Source organism: Uranotaenia lowii, chromosome 3 (assembly GCF_029784155.1).
Source record: "Uranotaenia lowii strain MFRU-FL chromosome 3, ASM2978415v1, whole genome shotgun sequence".
NCBI lineage: Eukaryota > Metazoa > Arthropoda > Insecta > Diptera > Culicidae > Uranotaenia > Uranotaenia lowii.
The window spans coordinates 203,746,397-203,770,129 of record NC_073693.1 but is presented as its reverse complement, the minus strand read 5'-3'; the positions used below and the strand labels follow the sequence as shown (position 1 = coordinate 203,770,129).

The following is a 23,733-nucleotide window of genomic DNA, read 5'->3' as shown; positions in this document are numbered from 1 at the left end:
TCATCTTCAAATAATTCTGCTCCGGAATTGGGTTTTCAATAATAATTTACAAAACAATTGAATCTTATTCAAATCAAAAATGAAAAAAAAAAACAAAGCACAAAGGATATCTTAATTCTTTAGGTAATTTAATGCTATCTTCTAAGCCGGAATGCTCAATACCTGCTAATTATTTACTTGCGCTTTCAAATTAACCGCAAATAGGTATGAGAAAATTTGGGAAAAATTGTGGGCCTGCTGTAAATCGTTCTTTTAAACAATAAAAAACCGATTAAATAGATCGAATAAATATTGCTTTCAACTATTGAATCATCTTTTGGTTTGTAAATAAATTCTAAAACATTATCTCAGCAATAGGCATATCCAAATTTATAATGCGTGGGTTAGGGGATAAGGGTTAATCTTTAAAATAGAAAGAAATTCACCATTATTTGTCTAACAAATGGCGCTAATATATGAAATTAATAAAAGTCGTTATTGAACTCTTAAAAAACTATATTGCTTTCTGAAAACTACTAGTAAAACTATTTTTCTTTTAAATAACCTTTTTGTCTTATAAACGTGTGTGAAATTTGAAAAGGAAGCTTGAACGGTATTCTATAAACCGACAAAGTTATATAACATTCTGTAAGTCTTTCCTTCAAAACTGAGTCAGGCTTAATGAGTTTCTTTGAAGCATTTATAAAACCTTTTCGATTTGAATATGTTTGGCGGATAATTTAAAGACAAATTTTTAAATCATTTACAATTTTTTTATTGAGTTGAAAAATATAACAAAATGCACCATATGTTTTTCTTATAGCACACTTTAAAATTATTAGGATCATCTTTCGATTAATTTCACGAAAAAATAAAACAAATCTGCGACTGGGAACAAAGAAAATACTTCACTTACACCTGAGATTCCTTCACAACATAACGCACTCTTATCAGATAATAAATTATGCTGGATGACGTTCCTGGTGATTGGGAAGATGAATTTCGCCCTTTATTGTTCCCAGATGATGCGAAATTGCAGATTTTTCCACAGAAAACCTTCCAGTGTTGACATTATGGTCGATTGAGAGACGACTGACTGTTGTAAGCCAATTATTCGACCGAATAACTTTTATAAAACTTTTACAGCGTATAGAAGTTTTAGTTCCTTATAAACGGTTTATAGACGCCACAAAAAGTTATTTATTTGCATGTTAAAAACCTAAGCCACTTGTAATGACCGTATAAGAACACGAATACTAGGAATTGGTTTGAAAGGGCTTTTATAAATCTGAACAGGTTCATAGGAAGGTATAATTGAACATTTTCAAATCCTTTATCTTTTCAAATATAAAAATGTTTTATAGGACACTCAAAGTGCCTAATAAAAATCAAATCTCAAAAGTTTAATGTTGTTATATAAGTTGGATATAGAATGGGCGTGTAGATGTCCTAGAGACTAGTTGTAAAAAGGTTATTATTAAATGATTTTTAAACCAATAACAGATATTATACGTCCTTTATAAACTAGCGTTCGAAAATTATAAAACCAATCTGAATTTTGTGTGTTACTTAGGTAGGCCTCAGGTCTCCGAGCGGCATATCAGACAACACGCGCTGTAATCTCTTCTGCTGACTGTCGGCAAAATGGGCGGTTAGCTTTGTCTTGATGTATTGAAACATCTCGACGGGCGGGACGCTTTCTATAATAAATAGGTCGAAGATCGTTTTTCGGGCGGAACCTGGGCCATAACGATGTTATACCTCCTCGTTCATGAGCCGACCCGATTCCACTAGCCGCGAACCAAAATTCTAGCGTGTGCAATTCACCACGGATGCAGCAATCATTGAGTATCGCAAGTCATGATGATAGTTGATGACTGCTACAGTTATAAGACTTAAAAAATGGAGAAACTTTTTTCAGGGTGATATTCATCACTGTTAATGCTGCTTCAAAATGTTCGAAGCAGTGTCTCTCATTAATAGTGATGGATATAACCCTGCAAAAAGTTGCCTCATTTTTTAAGTCTTATAACTTTTTTATCATATCTATATATATAAAAAGCAATTTCTGTATGTTTGTTTGTTTGTTTGTTTGTTTGTTTGTTTGTTTGTCCTCTATAGACTCAGCCGTCTTAAGAGCTAGAGAGCTGAAATTTGGCATGGATACTCATTAGGACCAGGAAGGATGAAAAATGTTTTCAGATTTTTGGATGAACCCTTCTGAAGGGGGTCGTCCATACAAGACATATTGATTTCGCGATATTGATGTTATTTTTTGCACATGAGTGTGTTAAAAGACGAGCAATCGATTTCCGGTGTCAAATTTTTTGTAAGGGGACTGCCAAAGGGGTCGTCCATATTAACTGTTCGCTGTTTTTGCGATATTGACGTTATTATACATCGTATTCAGATGAAAATTGGTACACGATAGTTTTGAGTGACGTACAATCGATTAAAGATATCACATTTAGTGTAAGGGACCGGCAAAAGGGGTCGTCCATATTAAATTTTCAGTATCTAAGTGATATTGACGTTTTTATACATCAGATTGGGATGAAAATTTGCACATAGGAGTTATTAGGGACAATGAACCGATTTCACTTATCCAAACTAAAATCAGGGGTCGGCCAAAGGGGTCGTCCATGTTAACTATTCACTGTTGATGCGATATTGTCGTTATTATACATCAGATTCAGACGAAAATTTGTACACGAGCGTTTTGAGAGATGAGCAATGGATTTCAGGTATTCAATTCAGTTTAAGGGGTCGGCAAAGGGGGTCGTCCATATAAACCTTTCAATATTTTTGCAATATCGTCGTTATTATTGATCGGATTGGGATGAAAATTTGCACACAGTAGTTTTCAGGGACGGGCAATCGATTTCAGATGTCAAATATTTTGCCAGGGGTCGACGAAAGGGGTCGTCCATATAAATTAATTTTTTACTGTTTTAGCAATATTGATGTTAATATACAATGGATTGCTTTGAAAATTTGCACACGGGAGTTTTGAGGGAAGCGCAATCGAGTTCAAATATCAAAGATTATATAAGAGCCCCCGAAAAGGGTTTAGCTTTTTGGCAATAATTGCGTTGTTATGCAATGATTTAGTTGAAATTTATACACGTGGTTTTTGATTCCTGATTTCAAATTAAGTAGCAGACGACAGACGAAGTGATCGTCCAATATATTTGCAATCATTACTTCAATGAATCTGGAAAATGCTTGGTAATCAACTTTCATACTAACTGTTCATGACATATTCCAAGTTGAAAGCGAAACGGAGTTCGTATGGGATCAGCTAGTTCAAAATAAAAATAAGTAGGAGATTCTCTGAAAAGCACAGATATTCTTTAGCTGGTTTTCAGGAACTTTCATTGTAGTTTGTGTGCAATATCAGTTGATAATAGTCAATTATTTGATATATTCTGAGCTTAACCAGTAGTTAGTCTTCTCGCCACGACGAGTACCTATTAAACTAAACGTTGATGATACCAAGTTCAAGCTCATTTCATATTCATGAGTATTTGAATGATACAGGTCGAAAGCATTTTCCTTATCAACTGGTTCACTTTTTCACGTGTCATCTTATCGCAACAAGAATTGACAATTTCGGAAACATGAAGATTAAATCAAACACCTGGTGACATCTCAAAAGATACTTTTGCTTTATCTTGTATTCAAATGACAAAATGAAAAGATGGAAAATCACACGAAAGATTTTCATACCGTTCCGATTCTCGATCATAAATGGCACCTACAGCTTCACCAATTCAGTATTGCTCACGATGAGTTCGTTGAGGGCAGTAGTAAGTGTGCTTCTATTAGTTGGTGCTACTGGGGTGTTCTGTCGAAGTCAAGAGTACAAAACATGTAAGGGTAAATCTGTTACTACTGCCAGCGGATTTTCGGTTAAGAAAAGTTCATTCTGTCCCGGAGAATTAATTTTCGAAGATAATTTCGATTATTTGAATCTGGAAAATTGGCAACATGAGCACACCTTAGGTGGTGGTGGTGTGAGTAGTTGTTTGAAAGGTGTTTGAATGGCATACCTCAATCTACTTCATTGTTTTCCAGAATGGAGAGTTTCAGTATTATTTAAACAGTCGGAAAAATTCTTATGTCGAGGATGGAGTTCTCTATCTTCGTCCGACTCTAATTGCGGACGAAGCTGGGGAAGAGTTTTTGAAGTCTGGAACCATTAGTGCTCATGGTGGTTCACCTCATGATTTGTAAGATGAACGTAACGGTAACTTTAAAAAACCTTTTATCAATCTTTAACTAATTTCAGCTGCACAAACCCTTCCTGGAATGGATGCGAACGAACGGGCACAGCCGAGCACTATTTGAACCCAATCAAAAGTGCCCGTCTTAGAACCGTTAATTCGTTCAACTTTAAATACGGTAAACTGGAAATTCGTGCTAAGCTTCCAACGGGTGATTGGCTGTGGCCAGCTTTGTGGCTGATGCCAAAGCTAAATCAATATGGAACTTGGCCAACTTCTGGTGAAATTGATTTGATGGAGTCACGAGGAAATTTGAACTACAGCACCCCTGATGGGACTCAAATTGGAGTAGAACAAGTTGGATCTACATTGCATTTCGGACCCACTCCGGCGTTCAATGCTTATGATACGTCAACAGCAGCTAAGAACACCGAGCCTAATAATGGATTCGGAAAAGATTTTCATCTTTATCAATTGGAATGGACCCCCGATTATTTGAGATTTAGCATTGATAATGAACAACTCCTATTCATCGATGGAAACTTCTGGGAGCGAGGCAATTTCGAGGAACGCGCTCCAGGTGTAGAAAATCCGTGGAAAAGTGGAGGAAAGATGGCTCCATTTGATCAAGAGTTTTACATAATCATGAATCTGGCGGTCGGAGGTACCAATGGGTATTTCCCGGATCAACCGGTCTTGAATAATGGGAAACCGAAGCCATGGATTAACTGGTCTTCAACGCCAATAAAGGACTTCTGGGAGGCTAAGGACGAATGGCTTCCGACATGGAAGTTGGATGAAAACAACAGCAAAGAAGCTTCTTTACAAGTGGACTATGTGAGAGTGTGGGCATTGTGATTATCACATTAATCCATTCATAACATCAATAAATGTATCATTTTGAAACAGTAAATTATAATTAATAATTATTAATTCGAACAAGAAAAAAGAACCAGTGACCCCCAATCGACAAATCAGGTTTGGAAAGCATGATACACCTCTAGTAGAGAATTGATTAAACCAGTTAAATTTCTGTTCAGATAAGAGCGGGCGCATGCATCGCGCGCGAAGCAAGTCACTCAATTTGATAGATTGAGCTGGTTGGATTAGATTGGAAATTTTTTAAAGCTAGTCGCGGTTGTTTTCTGTTTTTGATTTTTTTATGTAATACTAGCTGATCCCATACGAACTCCGTTTCGCTTTGAACTTGGAATATGTCATAAACAGTTTGTATGAAAGTCAGTTGCCGAAAATTTTCCAGATGCACTTCCGATTGAATTGTTAAGTAATAATTGCAAAAATATTGGACGATTACTTTTTCTGTCGTCTGCTACTAAATATGAAATAAGAAATCAATTGACCGTGCCAAAAAAACCCCGTGTATAAACTTTGACTCGATCGTTGCATAACAACACAATTATTTCCAAACAGTTAAACCCCTTTCGGTAGCCTCCTATACAATCTTTGATATCTGAAATTGATCGCCCTTCCCTCAAAACTCCCGTGTGCAAATTTTCAAAGCAATCCATTGCATAATAACGTCAATTTAGCTAAAAACTGTGACAATTCAATTAGTATGGACGACCCCTTTCGTTGACCCCTGGCAAAACATTTGACATCTGAAATCGATTGCCCGACCCCGAAATCTACCTAGTGCAAATTTTCATCCCAATCCGTCAAATGTCAAATAACGACGATATTGCAAAAATATTGCAAGGTTAATATAGACGACCCCCTTTGCCGGCCCCTTACGCTGAATGTAATACCTGAAATCCATTGCTCGTCCCTCAAAACTCTCATTAACAGTGATTAGTTAATATGGACGACCCCCTTGGCCGACCCCTGTTTTTAATTTGGATTAGTAAAATCAATTATTTGTCCCTAATAATTCCTATGTGCAAATTTTCATCCCAATCCGATGTATAAAAACGTCAATATCACTGAGATATTGAAAAGTTGATATGGACGACCTCTTTTGTTGGCCCCTTACACTGAATTTAATACCTCAAATCGATTGCACGTCACTTAAAACTATCGTGTACAAATTTTCAGCTGAATACGATGTATAATAACGTCAATATCGCAAAAACAGCGAACATTTAATATGGACGACCCCTTTAGCTGACCCCTTACACACACCTTGACACCTGAAATCAATTGCCTATCTTTTAAAACATTCATGTGCAAATTTTCAACACAATCCGACAAAAAATAACGTCAATATCGCGAAAACATTATTTGTCTTGTATGGACGACCCCCTTCAGAAGGGGTCATCCGAAAATCTGAAAACATTTTTCATCCTTCCTGGCCCTAATGAGCATCCATGCCAAATTTCAGACCTCTAGCTTTTAAGACGGCTGAGTCTATAGAGGACAAACAAACAAACAAACAAACAAACATACAGAAATTGCTTTTTATATATATAGATTTTTTCCCTTTCAACAGTGCTATAAATGCCGCTCATTCGTTAGAAAAACTTTAATCTTGTATAAAAACTTCCCCTAAAAGTTTCTTTCAAATTTAATTTGCTCATTTTATAGTTTACAAAGGAGCTCCAAAATATTAACATCATTAAATTATTTTCGAAAATGATCTCAACGTAACAATACTTAGGCATTCATTTCTTTGAAAACTGTGAGTTCATCAAAATTCATAAAGTGTCCCATAGACTGCCTTAAATTTGTATGGGAAATTTCAAGCTTGTGAAATGTAATGCACTGCAGGCTCGAATTGGTCCTAGGCCTAAAGGGTGAAACGGTCAAAATTTGGTCAAGGGAAAACGCGTGTAAATCGGTGAAATTTTAATTAGTTTAATTAGTATAAAATTCAGGAAAAATATTCAGTTAGGCTTCCGCTTTTCCAAATCCGAATTGCCGGGCCTTACGTTTAACCCCTGCCATCAGATTTTGTACAGCCACCTTGTCCACCTTCTTCGCCGCAGAAAGTCAGTTTGCCTTGAACTGCTGCTCGACCTTAGCAGTTTTTTGGTCTTCTTTAGGCTCCGCTTGGCAACAGCCCAGTATTTCTCAATTGGGCGGTGCTCTGGCGTGTTGGGAGGTTTCTTGTCCTTGGGAACCACCTACACGTTGTTGGCGGCGTACCACTCCATGGCCTTTTTACCGTAATGGCAAGATGCCAAATCCGGTCAAAACAGTTCGGAACAACCGTGTTTCTTCATGAAAGGCAGCAGACGTTTATTCAAACACTCTTTCACGTAAATTTCTTTGTTGACAGTCCCGGAAGCTATGAAAATCCTGCTTTTCAAGCCACAAGTACAGATGGCTTGCCAAATCAGATATTTCTTTGCGAACTTTGACAGTTTCATGTGCTTGAAAACATCTGCTACCTTTCCCCTTCCTTTTGCCGTATAAAACTCCTGTCCCGAAAGCTGCTTGTAGTCGGCTTTGACGTAGGTTTCGTCGTCCATTACCACGCAGTCAAACTTCGTCAGCATCGTCGTGTACAGCCTCTGGGATCGCGCTTTGGCCGTCGTATTTTGTTTATCATCGCGATTTGGAGTCACTACCTTCTTGTAAGTCGATAGTCCGGCTCGTTTTTGGGCTTGATGCACGGTTGTAGATGATACACCCAGCTTATATGCGACATCTCGGAGAGAGAAGTTAGGGTTTCGCTTGAAACTACCGGTAACTCTCTTTGTCTTCTCAGCGCCTTCCGGTTTCGATTTCCCCCCGATCCAGTCTTCCTGGCTGTCGACAAACGTTCCCCAAACACTTCAATTACATTTGTAACGGTTGATTTGGCAACTTTTAGCAATTTTGCCAGCTTTGCATGCGATATTCGCGATGCGCGAGCAAAATTTCGATACGCTGCTCTTCTTCCTTGGAAGGCATTTTGACAACTGAAGAGTGAATTCCAAAATCAAAATAGGAGCAACATTCTACACACACACACACACACACACACACACACACACACACACACACACACACACACACACACACACACACACACACACACACACACACACACACACACACACACACACACACACACACACACACACACACACACACACACACACACACACACACACACACACACACACACACACACACACACACACACACACACACACACACACACACACACACACACACACACACACACACACACACACACACACACACACACACACACACACACACACACACACACACACACACACACACACACACACACACACACACACACACACACACACACACACACACACACTCACACACACACACACACACACTCACACACACACTCTCACACACACACACACACACACACACACACACACACACACACACACACACACACACACACACACACACACACACACACACACACACACACACACACACACACACACACACACACACACACACACACACACACACACACACACACACACACACACACACACACACACACACACACACACACACACACACACACACACACACACACACACACACACACACACACACACACACACACACACACACACACACACACACACACACACACACACACACACACACACACACACACACACACACACACACACACACACACACACACACACACACACACACACACACACACACACACACACACACATACTACACGCCGAATCCGTTCGGCGGAAGTAGCCTTAGGCGTTCATCGGTTAGGCAATCTGCCAAACCGGTTGACCCGACGGCAACGCCGGTGGAAACACCGTGCGATGAGCGAGCGGACCCGTACGAACAAGTACAAGAAGCGCTGGAAGACCTACTGAGCTCCCCGGAACTCCAAGATCCGGGAGCTCCAGTAGAGTTGGTCACGGCCATGGCTGGCATCGCTGACCTTGTGGAATGTGTGAAGGGGAAGTCCAACATCCACAAGGAAATACGCGAGAAGCTAGCCAGGGTGATGCAGCTCTTCATCGCAGCCAACAAAGCTGTGGTGGAACGGCTTGCGGAGCCCGAGGCCGCCAGACCAAAAGAGCGAGGACCGGCAGAGACCCCTCTGAGGGCGGACACCATCCGCCCAAAGAAGGTCAATGCCTTTGCCCAAACAGAGGGCAGCCTTGCGTTTGCTGGCAACAGCAAACGTAAGAGAGGGTCTCCCGGGGAACTCAGACCCGGTGACCCTAAGAAAAGAGCGGAGGATCCGTCTGTCCGGCAGGATCCTGCGGCCAGCGCTTCCAAGCGGGCGGAAGGCCCTGCTGAAAAGGCAGATGAGCCGACGAGCGCAAATACCGGATGGCGGACGGTATCGCGCAAAAGGGGAAGGCCCAAAGGTACGGAGACGGGAAAAGCCAAACCCCAACCCCAACGACGCAAACGTCGCGTCAGGGAGAGGGGCGAGGCGATTGTCGTCAAAGCACCTGAGGGCACGTACGCAGATGTCTTGCGACAGATGCGTACGAACGAAGATCTCGCCGATTTAGGCGAGAAAGTTCGGAGGATCCGTCGGACACGCACCGGCGAGATGATCCTCGAACTGAAGCGTGGTGCTGGAAACTCCAGCGGGACCCTTACGGCTAAGGCCGCCGAAGCCCTTGGTGACAAGGCTGAGGTGCGTGCCCTCTGTAAGGAAGTGACCATCCGGGTTAAAAACCTGGATGAAGTCACGACGGAAGACGAACTGCGGGTGGCACTGGTCGAGCAGTGCAAAATCTGCTCTGACCAGATGACGGTTCGTCTGCGGAATGGCCCTCCCAAATCTGGTATGCAGATTGGGCTGGTCAAACTTCCGGTTGCAGCAGCAAACGCCGCACTTAGGTGTGGGCGGCTAAAGGTGGGATGGTCTATCTGTCAGATATCCATCCCCCAGCAACCGGACCGGTGCTTCAAGTGCCTGTTGAACGGTCACAAGTCGTTCGACTGCACTGGGCCAGACAGAAGTGGCATATGCTGGCGCTGCAGCGAAACCGGCCACAAGTCGGCTAACTGCAAAAAGCCTGCTAAATGCCCTGTCTGCGCTGGAGACCACGCTGTTGGCAACCCTAGGTGCCCCGCCTACACAAAGGCGCAGGCGGTACCACCCCGGGCGCCAAGAGCATAGAGGTCGTCCAACTTAACCTCAACCACTGCTACACAGCACACCAGCTGTTGCGGCAGATGACAGTTGAGGAAAAGTTGGACATCGCGCTAGTGGCAGACCCATATCGCAGAGCTGCGAATGGCATTAATTGGGCGACTGATGATGCCAAACTGGCCGCGATATGGGTTACAGGTAGTTTCCCCATACAAGAAGTTGTGGCGACGGAAAACGAAGGCATGGTGGTGGCCAAAGTTAACGGGATCTACTTCTGTAGCTGCTATGCTCCCCCAAGGTGGTCCTTGGAGAGGTTTGGCACTATGGTTGACAAGATGGTGGATGTGCTAATGGGGAAAAGCCCCATCGTTATTGCTGGCGACTTTAACGCGTGGGCCGTTGAATGGGGTAGCCGCCTCACAAACCCCAGAGGTCAAACTCTTTTAGAAGCCCTGGCGAGGCTTAATGTGGATCTGGCCAACGTAGGGAATACCAGTACCTACCAAAGTTGGAACGGGAGCGAGTCAACCATAGATGTCACCTTCGGTAGCCCGGGGTTGGTAAGCGATTGGATGGTGAGCGGGGCCTACACGAATAGCGATCACTTCGCAATTCGCTATCGGCTAGGCTCAAGTACGCGGACAGGTAGACGCGAGTCTCGTACAGGAGAACGCCTCTGGAAGACAACGCAGTTCGACCAGAACGTCTTTGTCGAAGCGTTGCACTGGGAGAGGAACCTGGACAACCTGTCCGCGGAAGAACTGACGAGGGTTCTAGCTCGCGCTTGCGATGCTGCGATGCCGAGAAGGGCCAAGCATAAAAGCACTAGGCCACCCGTCTACTGGTGGACGGAGGAAATTGCGGGTCTGCGTGCCGACTGCCATAGGGCAAGGCGCAGGATGCAGAACGCAAGGACCCAAGAAGAGCGAACGGAGCGTAGGCCACTCTTCACAAGCGCGAGATCGGCCCTCCGCAGGGCCATCAACGCAAGCAAGAGGGCACGTTTCAAACAGTTATGCCGTGACGCCAACGACTGTCCATGGGGTGATGCCTATCGGATAGTCATGGGCAGAACTAAAAGTGGGGGTGCACCACCTGAAACGTGCCCCGATAAACTGAGAGTCATCATCAATGAGCTGTTCCCACAGCACGATGTTACCCGCTGGCCAACAGTCCCGTATGAGTGGGACACCAGCGCCGAAGAGAGGATAACGGTGGAAGAACTTCGCGAGATCGCCAAGTCTCTCCAACCGAGGAAGGCCCCCGGACCGGACGGCATTCCGAACGTCGCGGTGAAGGCCGCGATCAGGGAATTCCCCGATATGTTCCGAACATCGTTGCAACGATACGTGACGGAACGGGTGTTTCCTGACACGTGGAAACGGCAGAAACTTGTTCTTCTGCCAAAGCCGGGTAAGCGTCCAGGAGACCCATCGGCATATCGGCCGATCTGTCTACTGGATACAGCGGGTAAGGTCCTGGAGAAGGTGATTCAGAACCGACTTCAGAGATACACGGAAAGTGAGGGCGGACTCTCGGGGAAACAGTTTGGTTTCCGTCGAGGTCGCAGCACCGTAGATGCCATCCGCTCGGTCATCGAGGTAGCGGACAGAGCCAGGCTGACCAAGAGGAGAGGGCTCCGCTTTTGCGCGGTTGTCACTCTGGATGTGAAGAACGCCTTCAACAGTGTCAGTTGGACAGCGATTGCGTCGTCGCTCATCCAAATGAGGATCCCGGCATACCTGTATAGGCTTGTGGAAAGTTACTTCCACAATCGCCAACTGCAGTATATGACCGGCGAGGGTTTGCGAACACAAGAGGTTTCGGCGGGTGTTCCACAGGGGTCAATTCTCGGCCCGGTTCTGTGGAACATCACTTACGACGAACTCCTACGAACGAGCCTCCCATCGGGAGCCGAACTCGTAGGATTTGCAGATGATGTAGTCCTCTTGGCGAGGGGCTCCTCAACAGCGGAGGTTGAGCTACTGGCCACGGTAGCTATCCAGGAAGTGGAACGCTGGATGCACTCCAAGTGCCTGCGTCTAGCCCACCACAAAACCGAGATGGTGCTTATCACCAACCTGAAATCACCCCAAACAGGTACCATTGCCGTTGGACCGTGCAACATCGTGTCTAAACGCGCAATTAAGTACCTAGGGGTGATGATTGACGACAGGCTCAGCTTCACGAGTCATGTCGAACACGTGTGCAAGAGAGCGGCAATGGCCACGGCCGCACTCACACGAATGATGCCGAACTCCTCGGCTATCCAAAGCAGCAAAAGGCGGATCATTGCAAGTGTGACCACTTCGATCTTGCGGTACGGAGCAGCGGCCTGGAGGCAGGCCCTGGGAGGAAGCTGTAACCTGCAGCGACTTAGCAGCGTTCAGCGGCTGATGAACCTGCGGGTTATCAGCGGATACCGGACCATGTCGTCCGAAGCCGCCTGTGTAGTAGCGGGTGTTATGCCCATCTCGGTTTTGCTAGAGGAGGATGTCTATTGCTACGACAACAGAGACACGCCCAACGTTCGAGATCTCGCCAATGAGGACTCGATGTCCAACTGGCAGCAGCTGTGGGACAGCTCAACGAGAGGAAGGTGGACCCATCGTCTGATCCCGCACATCGGGAGCTGGATCGGAAGAAGGCACGGTGAAGTGGACTTCTATATGACGCAATTCCTGACTGGTCATGGATGCTTCATGAAGTACCACTACCGGTTTGGACATGTGGCTTCGCCATATTGCCCAGATTGTGGTGACGTAGAGGAAACACCCGAACATGTGGTGTTTGTCTGTCCGAGGTTTGCGGCGGTACGTACTTCCATATTTGCCGCCTGTGGGCCTGACACGACAGCAGATAACGTTGTACAGAGGATGTGTGCGGATTCCAACACTTGGCACGCGGTCAGCGATGGGTTCACCCGGATCATGACTGCCCTGCAGAGGAGCTGGAACCAACGGCAGTCCGCGAACGGTGTAGGATGACTCCATCGGCGGGGAGCATCTGAGTAGTGTGCGTCCGATCCCTTGATCGAAGCTACAAAGATAAGGCAACATCTTCTGCGTAGCGGAGGTCAGGGGTGCGCCGCGAACGTGTGTAGGATACCCCAATGTCGGGGGGTATCCGAGTAGTTCCGCTTCCTAAGAGGGAAACTGCGGGGATAAGACTTTACCTTCCTCGTAGCGGATCTCGAGGGAAGAGGGTTAACCACTGTCGGGGGATACCCACGGGTAGAGAGGCTCTCGACGCCGGGCGAGCCTCTCGAGTCGGTGTAGGATGTCGTCACCGTCGGGAAACATCCGAGTCGTAGCGTTCCAAGTCCCGAATGTGTGCCGTGACAGGCGCGAGTCTAGGATAAGCTGCTCTCGATTTGGCACACAACGGGCAGGAACATCCGCGGGCCAAAAATCCTAGGGTTGCCAACCAAGGGGGATAAAGAAGACCGGACAACGGTCGGAGTAGACTGACCCCATCGACGGGGGGCTGTCGAGTAGAGTGCGTCCGACCCCACGGTTTGAAGTTACAAAGATAAGACAATACCTTCTGCGTAGCGGATGCCGTGGGTGCGCCGCGTTCGTGTGTAGGATGCTCCACCTTCGGGGAGTATCCGAGTAGAGCGGTTCTCAACGACAGAAGCTGCGGGGATAAGACTTGACCTTCTTCGCAGTGGAAATCGTTGGGAAAGGGTTATTCCACGTTCGGGGAATACCCACGGGTAGAGTGGCTCTCGACGCCGGGCGAGCCATTCGAGTCGGTGTAGGATGACGTCTTCGTCGGGAATCATCCGAGTCGTTGCGTTAAGTCCCGCGCGTGTGCCGTGACAGGCGCGAGTCCAGGATAAGCTGCTCTCGATCTGGCACACGACGGGCAAGGTGGCAAACTTCGAACCCTGAAGATAAGAGGTCGGGCTTCGAGTCGTTAGAGGAGAGGTCAGGCCTCAAACCTTCAGGCGGAGAGGTTTGTGTGGTCAACCCCGAGTCTTTATGATAGGAGGTCGGGTCCCGAGTCGTAAGAGGAGGGATCAGGCCCCTTACCAACAAGAGGAGGGGTACAAGTGGTCACCTCGAGTCATTACGAGGAGAGGTCAGATTTCAAGTCGTTAGAGGAGAGATCGGCCTTGAATCGTGCAGAGGAGAGGTAAACCTCGAGTCGATGCGAGGAGGGGTCGGATCTCAAGTCGTTAGAGGAGAGATCAGGCCTCAAGTCGCGAAGAGGAGAGGTTTGTGTGGGAATCTCGAGTCATTGCGAGGAGATGCCGGTTCTCAAGTCGTTAGAGGAGAGTTCAGGCGTCGAGTCGTAAGGATGAGAGGTTTTGCTGAAAGTGGTCTCGTTAATGAGTATTGCCTTTGAGCGCATTAGCGCGAATAGACCTCCCACTATTGAAGCATAGTGTACTAAACAGTTCGAGGTGGGAACCAGGTCTGCGGCCCCAGGTGGAGTTTAGGGAGTAGGGGGTATACACGGAGTATATCATGAGTCTGCCCATTGTACCCATGGACCCAGAGTAGCAAACTGGGGGGACGCGGTGGCTCGCCGTGCCTTGGAATACAATCCGTAAACCGGGATTTACCACCTGTGGTTACCAACTAAAAAAAAAACACACACACACACACACACACACACACCTTCAAAATGAGGGGTGTTCAGGTTTTTTAAATTCGTTCCGCATATCGGGGTCGCGACTACCCGATACACGTTACGACCCCTCCCTCTTGCAACTGAGCACTGGTACCAAGGTGCCCAGTCGCACCACGTTTTTGCCACACTCGGCACACAGCTCGTCGGCAGCTGGCTGCACCAAGTGTGACGTGTAGTTCTCTTCTCATAGGTGTAAAGTGTCACTAATAAAGAAAAAAAAAAAGGGTAGTTCTCTTGGCCGTACGCCTACAGGTGACAAGTCTGTAGACAAGTTTCCACTATGCACCACGGGGAGGTGGAACTACGTCGCAGGTGTGGAAGTCCTGAAGCGACATCTCGTGGCAGCCTGGGATAAAATACCACAAGAACACCTGCGGGCCTCATACGATGCGTTTCTCGACCATCTGCGGCGAGTGGTTAAACTCAAGGGCGAACAAGTCGAACTTCACCAGTGAATTTTGAAAAAGTAATTTGTTTTCAACAGAAATTGAATGAATTGGAAATAAAAAGTTAATAGGAATCAATGAATTAGAAATCCGACCAAAATTTTACAAGTTTCCACCTATATCCGCTGTATTAAAGTCTGTTTCACATAGAATCTGGTCGAATAAAATAGATCATTTCTCCGCAAAGAAATAACGTACAACAAAAGTAAAAATGTCATTTTGTATGGTTTTTATAGCAATTCAAGGAAAAAAAATACATAAAAATCATTCGTCAGCTTTTCGGATGAATTTTCGAACTTTTTTTGTGATACCACCCATCTGTTTTTGCACAGTACTGCTGGTAACCTCATTCGCCATCTTGTTCCACCACTTTTCCATTTGAGCGGGTTTTTTTCATGGTTCAGCCACATTTCTTCAGTTTGCCCTCAACTATTGCCCAATATTTCTCGATGGGACGAAAATCCGGACAGTTTGGTGGATTGATACTTTTTACAACAAAATCGACCTTGCTCTCCTTATACCCCTTAACGACATCCCGGCTGTAGTGGCAGCTTGCCGGGCAAAACCCTCTTCTGGAGACATTCTTCTTTGTAAACATTTACATTCATTGTGTCCCCAGTTATGAAAATCCTAGTCTTATTCCCATAACTACAGATCCCTTGCCAAATCATCAACTTACGAGCAAATTTATCTGCGAAAACAAACTTGAATCTACCCGCAAAATTCCCTTTACGCTTCGCAAGGTAAAATTTGTTACCGGGTATTTGTCCAGAATCCATTTTGACGTAAGTTTCGTCGTCCATCAAAATGCATCCGTTGTACTTGGTCAACACTCTCTCGTACAACTTCCTTGCCCTGGTTTTGGCAACCAGGTTTTGTTTCAGCGTCCTGTTGGGGTGTTTGCTTGCATGATACTACCGCAAGCCTCTCGCAAACAAATTCGTCGAGCTGTACTGTGGTTCGTCTTGAACTTTTTCGCCAAATCACGCAAGGAGATTCCAGGATTATTGTGAACTGATCGAATTACCTTTGCTCGCAGCTTCCGGTTCCACTATGTTCCACTTTTACGCCTGGTTTGTTTTGCTCGATCCACCGCAGGGGTCTCCCGGTAACGTTGCAGCACCGAATTTACAGTCGATTTTGGATATTTCAGGAATTTCGTGATCTTTACCCCTGACCACGTCGGTTTCTCTACGTGAGTGTGCAGTATTTTCTCTCGCCTTTCGCGTTCCATCGTCGATAACTTTTGACTGACTGCTTCAATCTTGATGAAATTTTTACCAATAGGTAAACAAATCATCCGAATCAAAACACTGTCAATAGATTTGCAATGTGACAACTAGGGGCGCTGCAGTAAATGAAAAGATGCGACCAGATTCTATGTGAAACAGACTTTATTCGGTATGTTAAGCTAATTTTGGTTTGTATGTAGCCTAACAGTTCGAGCTTTTCCTTTGATAATTTAAAATACACTAATTAAGCTTTGTATCAGAATAAATTTAGAGAAAACGTTCGAAATAACTAATCAAATTCCAGGGAGCAGGGAGCGACCAAGAAAGACATTCTTGTAACAGTTGAACTGTTATTATAAAAGTTAAGGTGCAGGATGGAAAAACCGAGCTCGAGGGTTAGTGGCAAGCCAGCAAGATGATCAGCAAAATGGGTTCCAGCAAGGCGGCTGAAGCCGGTTTTTAGCCATCCGGGTCCCAACCGTCCGGGTTCCAGCCAGCCGATGAAAACGATGGCCTCCCGCAAGCTGTTCGAGAGGGAGCTTTTCGGGGATACTAACGACAAAGATATTGAAGACGGGGCCCTGGTTACGACATCCATGTCTTTATTTTAAAATCAGGAAGGATTCGGCGACCATTGGATATATTGAAACTTATCTTTTAGGTAGAAGAACACATCTCGGCTTGTTTTTACGAGTATTTATTTAGTGTCTGCAACTGCACGTAATTCTAAATTGCTGTCTGCGGAATATCATCTGAGCTTGGTGGCCTGGCAATTGGATCTCAAACGTAGAACTACATCGCCGGTGCCATCAAAAGGCGCTAGAAATCGTAATTCGAGAGCTTAAGTGAAATCCATACTCTGCGCAAAAATGTAAACGAGATTTGTCGAGAGGCGCTTGACTGGAATCCAGAAGGACATGCAAATTTTTGACGCCCAAATCTAAACTTTCGACAAGAATCTTGACTGGAACCAAGTGAAGGCGCTGGCTCCGGATCGTCGACAGTGGAGGTCTTTTGCCACGACCCTATGCACCCTAAGATCAGTGCGGAAACATTAAGTAAGTTAGTATCTTTTCTTTTAAGTTAGTATTTATCTTTTTTAAGTTTTTCAATATCAGTCGTTCAAAAATTTAAATAAATTTTTTTCTTTATAAATTTTAATGGAATTTTATTCAAAAATTTAAAAAAATATTTTAAGTAAAATTTAAAAAAATATTGACAAACATTATAATGCCCACACTCTTACGTAGTCCACCTGCAAAGAAGCTTCTTTGCTGTTGTTTTCATCTAACTTCCATGTCGGAAGCCATTCGTCTTTAGCCTCCCAGAAATCTTTTACAGGTGTTGGTGACGAGTTAAGCCATGGCTTTGGTTTACCGTTGTTGAGAACTGGTGGGTCTGGGAAGAAACCATTGGTGCCTCCAATCGCTAAATTCATGGTAATATAAAATTCCTCATCGAATGGAGCCATTTTTCCACCACTTTTCCAGGGGTTATCCTCACCTGGAGCAGTTTCTTCGAAATTTCCTCGCTCCCAGAAATTTCCATCTACGAATAGATGCTGTTCGCCATCGATGCTGAAGCTCATATATTCAGGGGTCCATTCCAATTGATAGAGGTGAAAATCTTTATTGAACCCATTGTAACGTTCTGTATGTTTAGCTGCTGTCGAAGTTTTCCAAGCATTAGATTGAGCGGTTGGTCCAAAATGCAAAGTAGATTCAATCTGTTCCACTCCAACTTGGACACCGGAAGGAGTGCTGTAATTTAAATTTCCACGTGACTCCATCACATCAATTTCTCCCGAAATGGGCCAGGTTCCATACTGATTTAGCTTTGGCAACAACCACAGAGCTGGCCATAGCCAATCACCGGCCGGAAGCTTGGCACGGATTTCCAGTTTACCGTATTTGAAGTTGAACGAATTGACGGTTCTTAGGCGGGCACTTTTTATAGGGTTCAAATAATGCTCAGCTGTGCCCGTTCTTTCACATCCATTCCAGGAAGGGTTGGTACAGCTGAAATTGGTCGAGCATGAATTGGTATGTTCAAAAGTTACCTATACTTTCATCCTACAAATCATAAGGAGTTCCACCATGAGCACTTATGGTCCCGGACTTCAAGAATTCTTCTCCAAATTCATCCGCAATGAGAGTTGGACGGAGGTAGAGGATTCCATCTTCGACATAAGAATTTCTTCTGCTGTTAAGATAATACTGAAACTCTCCATGCTGTGAAAAAAGGTAACGGTGAAAAAGTATTTCACTAAACTTTAACCTTTAACACTAAACTTTAACACTAAACTATTAACGTTCCGGTCAACGCAACTAATAGAAAAAAAATCGGCAGTTTTCTACCGGTTATTTGATTATTTTACATTGAATCGTACTTTTCTTATGAAGCAAACTGTTCTTAATGTTCTGTCATGACTGTCATTTTTTTCGGTAAAATAACATAAAATTGGTTGTTGAATATCTCGATAACCGATAATCTTTTATATATTGCTTTCAATTTTCAGTACTTTAACCTAAATTTGACCCGACATATATGACGAATACTACACTCAATCCACTAGTAAAAAAATCAATTTACCGCACTCGGAACTTTCAACCTGCTGTGCAGGGTGTGCTCATGTTGCCAATTTTCCAGATTCAGGCGATCAAAATTGTCTTCGAAAATCAGCTCTCCAGGACAGAAAGAACTTTTTTTAACGGATGATCCACTTGCAGTAGTAACTGATGGTTCCTTGCATGATCTGAATTCTTGGCTTCGACAGCACACTCCAGACACGCTAACTAATAGAAGCACACTAGCCAGTGCTCTCGACGAACTCATCTTGACCTATACTAAATCGACTAAGCTCCGAGTTGAGGTGTTTTATTACCAAGATGTGAGCCGGTATCAAATGGTTCCTTGATAAACAGTCCTCTTTTTTATCATTCCAATAGCGCAGATAAATTGAGATGTCGTCTGGTACTTTATTTAATCTCTTTGTTTCCGAAATTGACAATTTTATGACTGTGGACCACATGATAAGAAATATGTTGTCAACTGGTACTATCATTCTAGACGGTATCTGCTGATTATTGGAATACTTATTTGACTATGGTGTAGGTTCGAGATAATCAGAGGTGCAGCTTTAAACTGGCGGAACGTTATCATTGTAGGCATTTTTGAAACCAGTGGACTAAGAATGATCCAATTATGATGCCGGCAAAGTCTATGAAATTGGTTTCACATAAAAGTAGCTCAGGTGTAAAACCCTAATCCCGACCTTATCATTTCTTGGAGTGTCTATTTTACACTACAGACTTTAATTTAAATTATGAAAACTTCCAGCCGAGTAAACTCAACAGCGGGCAGTAAGAGACTAATGAACCTGAGGGTTATAAGCTAATACGGGAATGCCCATCTAAACTTTGCTAAAGGGGGAGTTTGACAGCTCAGAGAGAAAAAGTAAAAGGTGAATAAGTATCCTAGTGTTAGTGATGCAATTCATTACGATATTCATTCGGGAACAAACCACGAAATTTTTCACAATGGGCCTCGTTGATAAAAGGGTATTTAATTTTTCGGCCGGTGAATATGATCACTGTCTTGTGTCAATACACTGCATACGGCTTATAAGCTACAGAATGGTAGATAGAGAGGAATGGGTGTTCCCTGACACGTGGAAGCGGCAGAAATTCGTCCTTCTTTCAAACCGGGTAAGCCTCCCGGAGACCCTTCGGCGTATCGGCTGATCTGTCTACTGGATACAGCGGGTAAGGTCCTGGAGAAGGTGATTTAGAACCGACTTCAGAGATACACTGAAAGCGAGGGCGGACTCTCGGAAAAATATTTTGGTTCCGTAGAGGACGTAGCACTGTAGATGCTATCCGCTCGGTCATCGAGGTAGCGGACAGAGCTAGTTTAACAAAGAGGAAAGGGCTTCCCTTTTGCGCGGTGGTCATTCTGGACGTGAAGAACGCCTTCAACAGTGTCAGTTGGATAGCGATTGCGTCGTCGCCCATCCAAATGAGGATCCCGGCATACCTGTATAGGCTTGTGGAAAGCTACTTCCACAATCGCCATATAACCGGTGAGGGATTACGAACACAAGAGGTTTCGGCGGGTGTTCCACAGAGGTCAATACTCGGCCCGGTTTTGTGGAACATCACATACGACGAGCTCCTACGAACGAGCCTCCCATCGGGAGCTGAACTCGTAGGATTTGCGGATGATGTAGTCCTTTTGACAAGAGGCTCCTCAACAGTGGAGGTTGAGTTACTGGCCACGGTAGCTATCCAGGCAGTGGAAAGCTGGATGCACTCCCAGTGCTTGCGTCTAGCCCACCACAAAACCGAGATGGTGCTATTCACCAACCTGATCTCACCCTAAACCGGTACCATTGCAGCTGAACCGTGCAATATCGTGTCGAAACGCGCAATCAAGTACCTAGGGGTGATGATAGATGACAGACTCAGCTGTACGAGTCACGTCGACTACGTGTGCAAGAGAGCGGCAATTGCCACGGCCGCACTCACACGGATGATGCCGAACTCCTCGGCAAACCACAGTAGTAAAAGGAGGATCCTGGCAAGTGTGACCTCGTCAATCTTGCGGTACGGAGCAGCAGCCTGGAGGCAGGCCCTGGGAAGACAATGTAACCTGCAGCGACTTAGCAGTGTGCAGCAGCTGATGAACCTGCGGATTATCAGCGGATACCGGACCATGTCGTCCGAAGCCGCCTGTTTAGTGGCGGGTGTCATGCCCATCTCGGTTTTGCTAGAGGAGGATATCTATTGCTATGACAACAAACACACGCCCAACGTACGAGATCTTGCCAATGAGGACTCGATGTCCAACTGGCAGCAGCTGTGGGACAGCTCAGCGAGAGGAAGGTGGAACCATCGTCTGATCCCGCACATCGGGAGCTGGAACGGAAGAAGGCACGGTGAATTGGACTGTCATATTATGCAATTCCTGACTGGCCATGGATGCTTCATGAAGTACCACTACCGTATTGGACATGTGGCTTCGCAATATTGCCCAGATTGTGGGGACGTAGAGGTAACACCCGAACATGTGGTGTTTGCCTGACCGAGGTTTGCGGCGTGCGTACCAACATTCTTGCCGCCTGTGGGCCCGATACGACAGCAGACAACGTGGTATAGAAGATGTGTGCGGATTCCAACACTTCGCATGCGGTCAGCGATGGGTTCATCCGGATCATGCCTGCCCTGCAGAGGAGCTGTAACCTAAGGTGGGAACGGCGTTAAGTCCCGCGCGTGTGCCGTGACAGGCGTGAGTCTTGGATAAGCTGCCCCGATCTGGCACACGACGGGCAAGGTGACAAACTTTGAATCCTGGTGATAAGAGGTCGGGCTTCGAGTCGTTAGAGGAGAGATCAGGCCTCGAACCTCTAGGCGGAGAGGCTTGCGTGGTAAACCCCGAGTCTTTATGATAAGCTGTCGGGTCTTGAGTCGTAAGAGGAGGGATCAGGCCCTTAATCAACAAGAGGAGGGGTATAAGTGGTCAGTCGAGTCGCTAGAGGAGAGATCGGGCATTGAATTGTGCATAGGAGAGGTAAACCTCGAGTCTTTGCGAGGAGGGGTCGGATCTCGAGTCGTTAGAGGAGAGATCAGGCTTCGAGTCGCGAAGTGGAGAAGTTTGTATGGGAATCTCGAGTCATTGCGAGGAGAGGAGAGCTCAGGCGTCGAGTCGTAAGGATGAGAGGTTTTGCTGAAAGTGGTCTCGTTAATGGAGCGCACTAGCGCGAATAGACCTCTCACTATTGAAGTACAATGTGTTGAACAGTTCGAGGTGGAAACTAGGTCTGCGGCCCCAGGTGAAGTTTAGGGAGTAGGAGGTATACACGGAGTATATCATGAGTCTTCCCATTGTACCCACGGACCCAGAGTAGCAAACTGAGGGGACGCGGTGGCTCGCTGTGGCTTGGAATACAATCCGTAAATCGGGATTTAAGTACCACCTGTGGCTACCAACTAAAAAAAGAATGGTAAATAGGTAAATTTCGTGGAGATGAAACGATTGGGGGTTAAATTCCCGTGTAGAGCGCTCTATATTTGTCACTACCAGGACCAGACGTGCATGGTTCTGAGGATTAATTCCACCGAAATATCATTGTCAATCAAGTAAATTCACTGAGACATCAGGTGCTTGGGTACATCTGTAGACGGTCACATGCAGAACTTTGAGTGAAACAGTAGCACTAAAAATCTTTGTACATTTTGGCATGTACTGGCCCATTGTTCCATTGAGGGTGTGACGTATGCCAGTTTGCTGCATTGTACTTAAATATGAAAAGAAGTGTACGTAAGGCACAATTTAATCGCTTATGAACTGCAAATGGATAGGAAAAATAAGAGTTCTATGTATGTATATATGTATGTTTGACCCACCAGTGGCTGGTAGGTCTTTCGACCCTAGTCGGTACGGGAAGTCTCGATCGCACATTCAAATATTGTTCATACTTAACTCATCAACAATATTTGCAGCACAACCAAGGGGTCTGTTACCACTGGCTTGGGACAGGTTTGACTCATCTCGCTCCCTTCAAACTGTTCGAAACAAATAAAGAATTCTGAAAAGATAAGTGTCCTAAGTAGTCTATTCATGATTCCAAATTTTCCGAGATACTCCGGCTGGCTTAAACCCACAATCCATTGTATATCAGTTTTCCGCTCGTTTGATGCCCTGTCCTACCCCCCTCTAATCCCCAAGAATAGAGTTAAGCTATTTTAAATATATAATGAATAAAAAGTTACACATTTGTACATACTGGATGGGAAAAATAAGAGTTCTTATCATAAAATCCTAAAGTGCTCCGAACTTGCAATTTTTTTATAGCTGTACTATAAAACTCTCTATAAAACATCATTCCAGTACGAGTGACAAGACCCAAGTGTGGATGAATGCTCCGAAACTTAGCATCGCATAGTAAACATCAAGCCAGAGTATTTTGTTTGAATTGAAAAGGCGTAGATATTGTTGATTCATCAGGTCAAACCGTTACCTAATGAGACTTGCGTACTTTGAAACCTTATCAAAAATAAGAATAGCGACCAGATTGGTTATATCGTTTGATAAGCAAACAAATCCACCCCGTTTCGTATTATAGGTTGGCTATAAAGCACCATAATCCCAATTGGCAGTCATTCAAGTCTAAGCCA

The 23,733-nt window shown here is 45.0% G+C and overlaps 2 protein-coding genes across 2 annotated transcripts; one reads left to right on the top strand and one right to left on the bottom strand.

Annotated features, from left to right (window-relative positions):
* The first annotated feature begins 3,727 nt into the window (after positions 1-3,727).
* LOC129754797 (beta-1,3-glucan-binding protein-like) lies at positions 3,728-5,103 on the top strand. Its single transcript, XM_055751040.1, has 3 exons — positions 3,728-3,995; positions 4,057-4,211; positions 4,271-5,103. The coding sequence occupies exons 1-3, from the start codon at positions 3,768-3,770 to the stop codon at positions 5,061-5,063; spliced, it is 1,176 nt and encodes a 391-aa protein (XP_055607015.1). The 5' UTR covers positions 3,728-3,767; the 3' UTR covers positions 5,064-5,103.
* A 12,626-nt stretch (positions 5,104-17,729) lies between these two features.
* On the bottom strand, positions 17,730-19,393 carry LOC129755707 (beta-1,3-glucan-binding protein-like). The gene is made up of 3 exons (XM_055752322.1): positions 19,151-19,393; positions 18,635-18,789; positions 17,730-18,576 (listed from the first exon to the last, which is right to left on the bottom strand). The coding sequence occupies exons 1-3, from the start codon at positions 19,391-19,393 to the stop codon at positions 17,784-17,786; spliced, it is 1,191 nt and encodes a 396-aa protein (XP_055608297.1). The 3' UTR covers positions 17,730-17,783.
* Between the last annotated feature and the right edge of the window lie 4,340 nt (positions 19,394-23,733).

Excerpts from the sequence above, each read along its gene's own strand:
- LOC129755707 (XM_055752322.1), bottom strand. The coding sequence starts at position 19,393 with ATGAGTTCGTCGAGAGCACTGGCTAGTGTGCTTCTATTAGTTAGCGTG. Across the intron at positions 18,790-19,150 it reads GGTTGAAAGTTCCGAGTGCG|CATGGAGAGTTTCAGTATTA; the intron begins GTAAATTGATTT and ends CTTTTTTCACAG. Across the intron at positions 18,577-18,634 it reads GGTGGAACTCCTTATGATTT|CTGTACCAACCCTTCCTGGA; the intron begins GTAGGATGAAAG and ends GACCAATTTCAG.
- LOC129754797 (XM_055751040.1), top strand. The coding sequence starts at position 3,768 with ATGAGTTCGTTGAGGGCAGTAGTAAGTGTGCTTCTATTAGTTGGTGCT. Across the intron at positions 3,996-4,056 it reads ACACCTTAGGTGGTGGTGGT|AATGGAGAGTTTCAGTATTA; the intron begins GTGAGTAGTTGT and ends ATTGTTTTCCAG. Across the intron at positions 4,212-4,270 it reads GGTGGTTCACCTCATGATTT|CTGCACAAACCCTTCCTGGA; the intron begins GTAAGATGAACG and ends AACTAATTTCAG.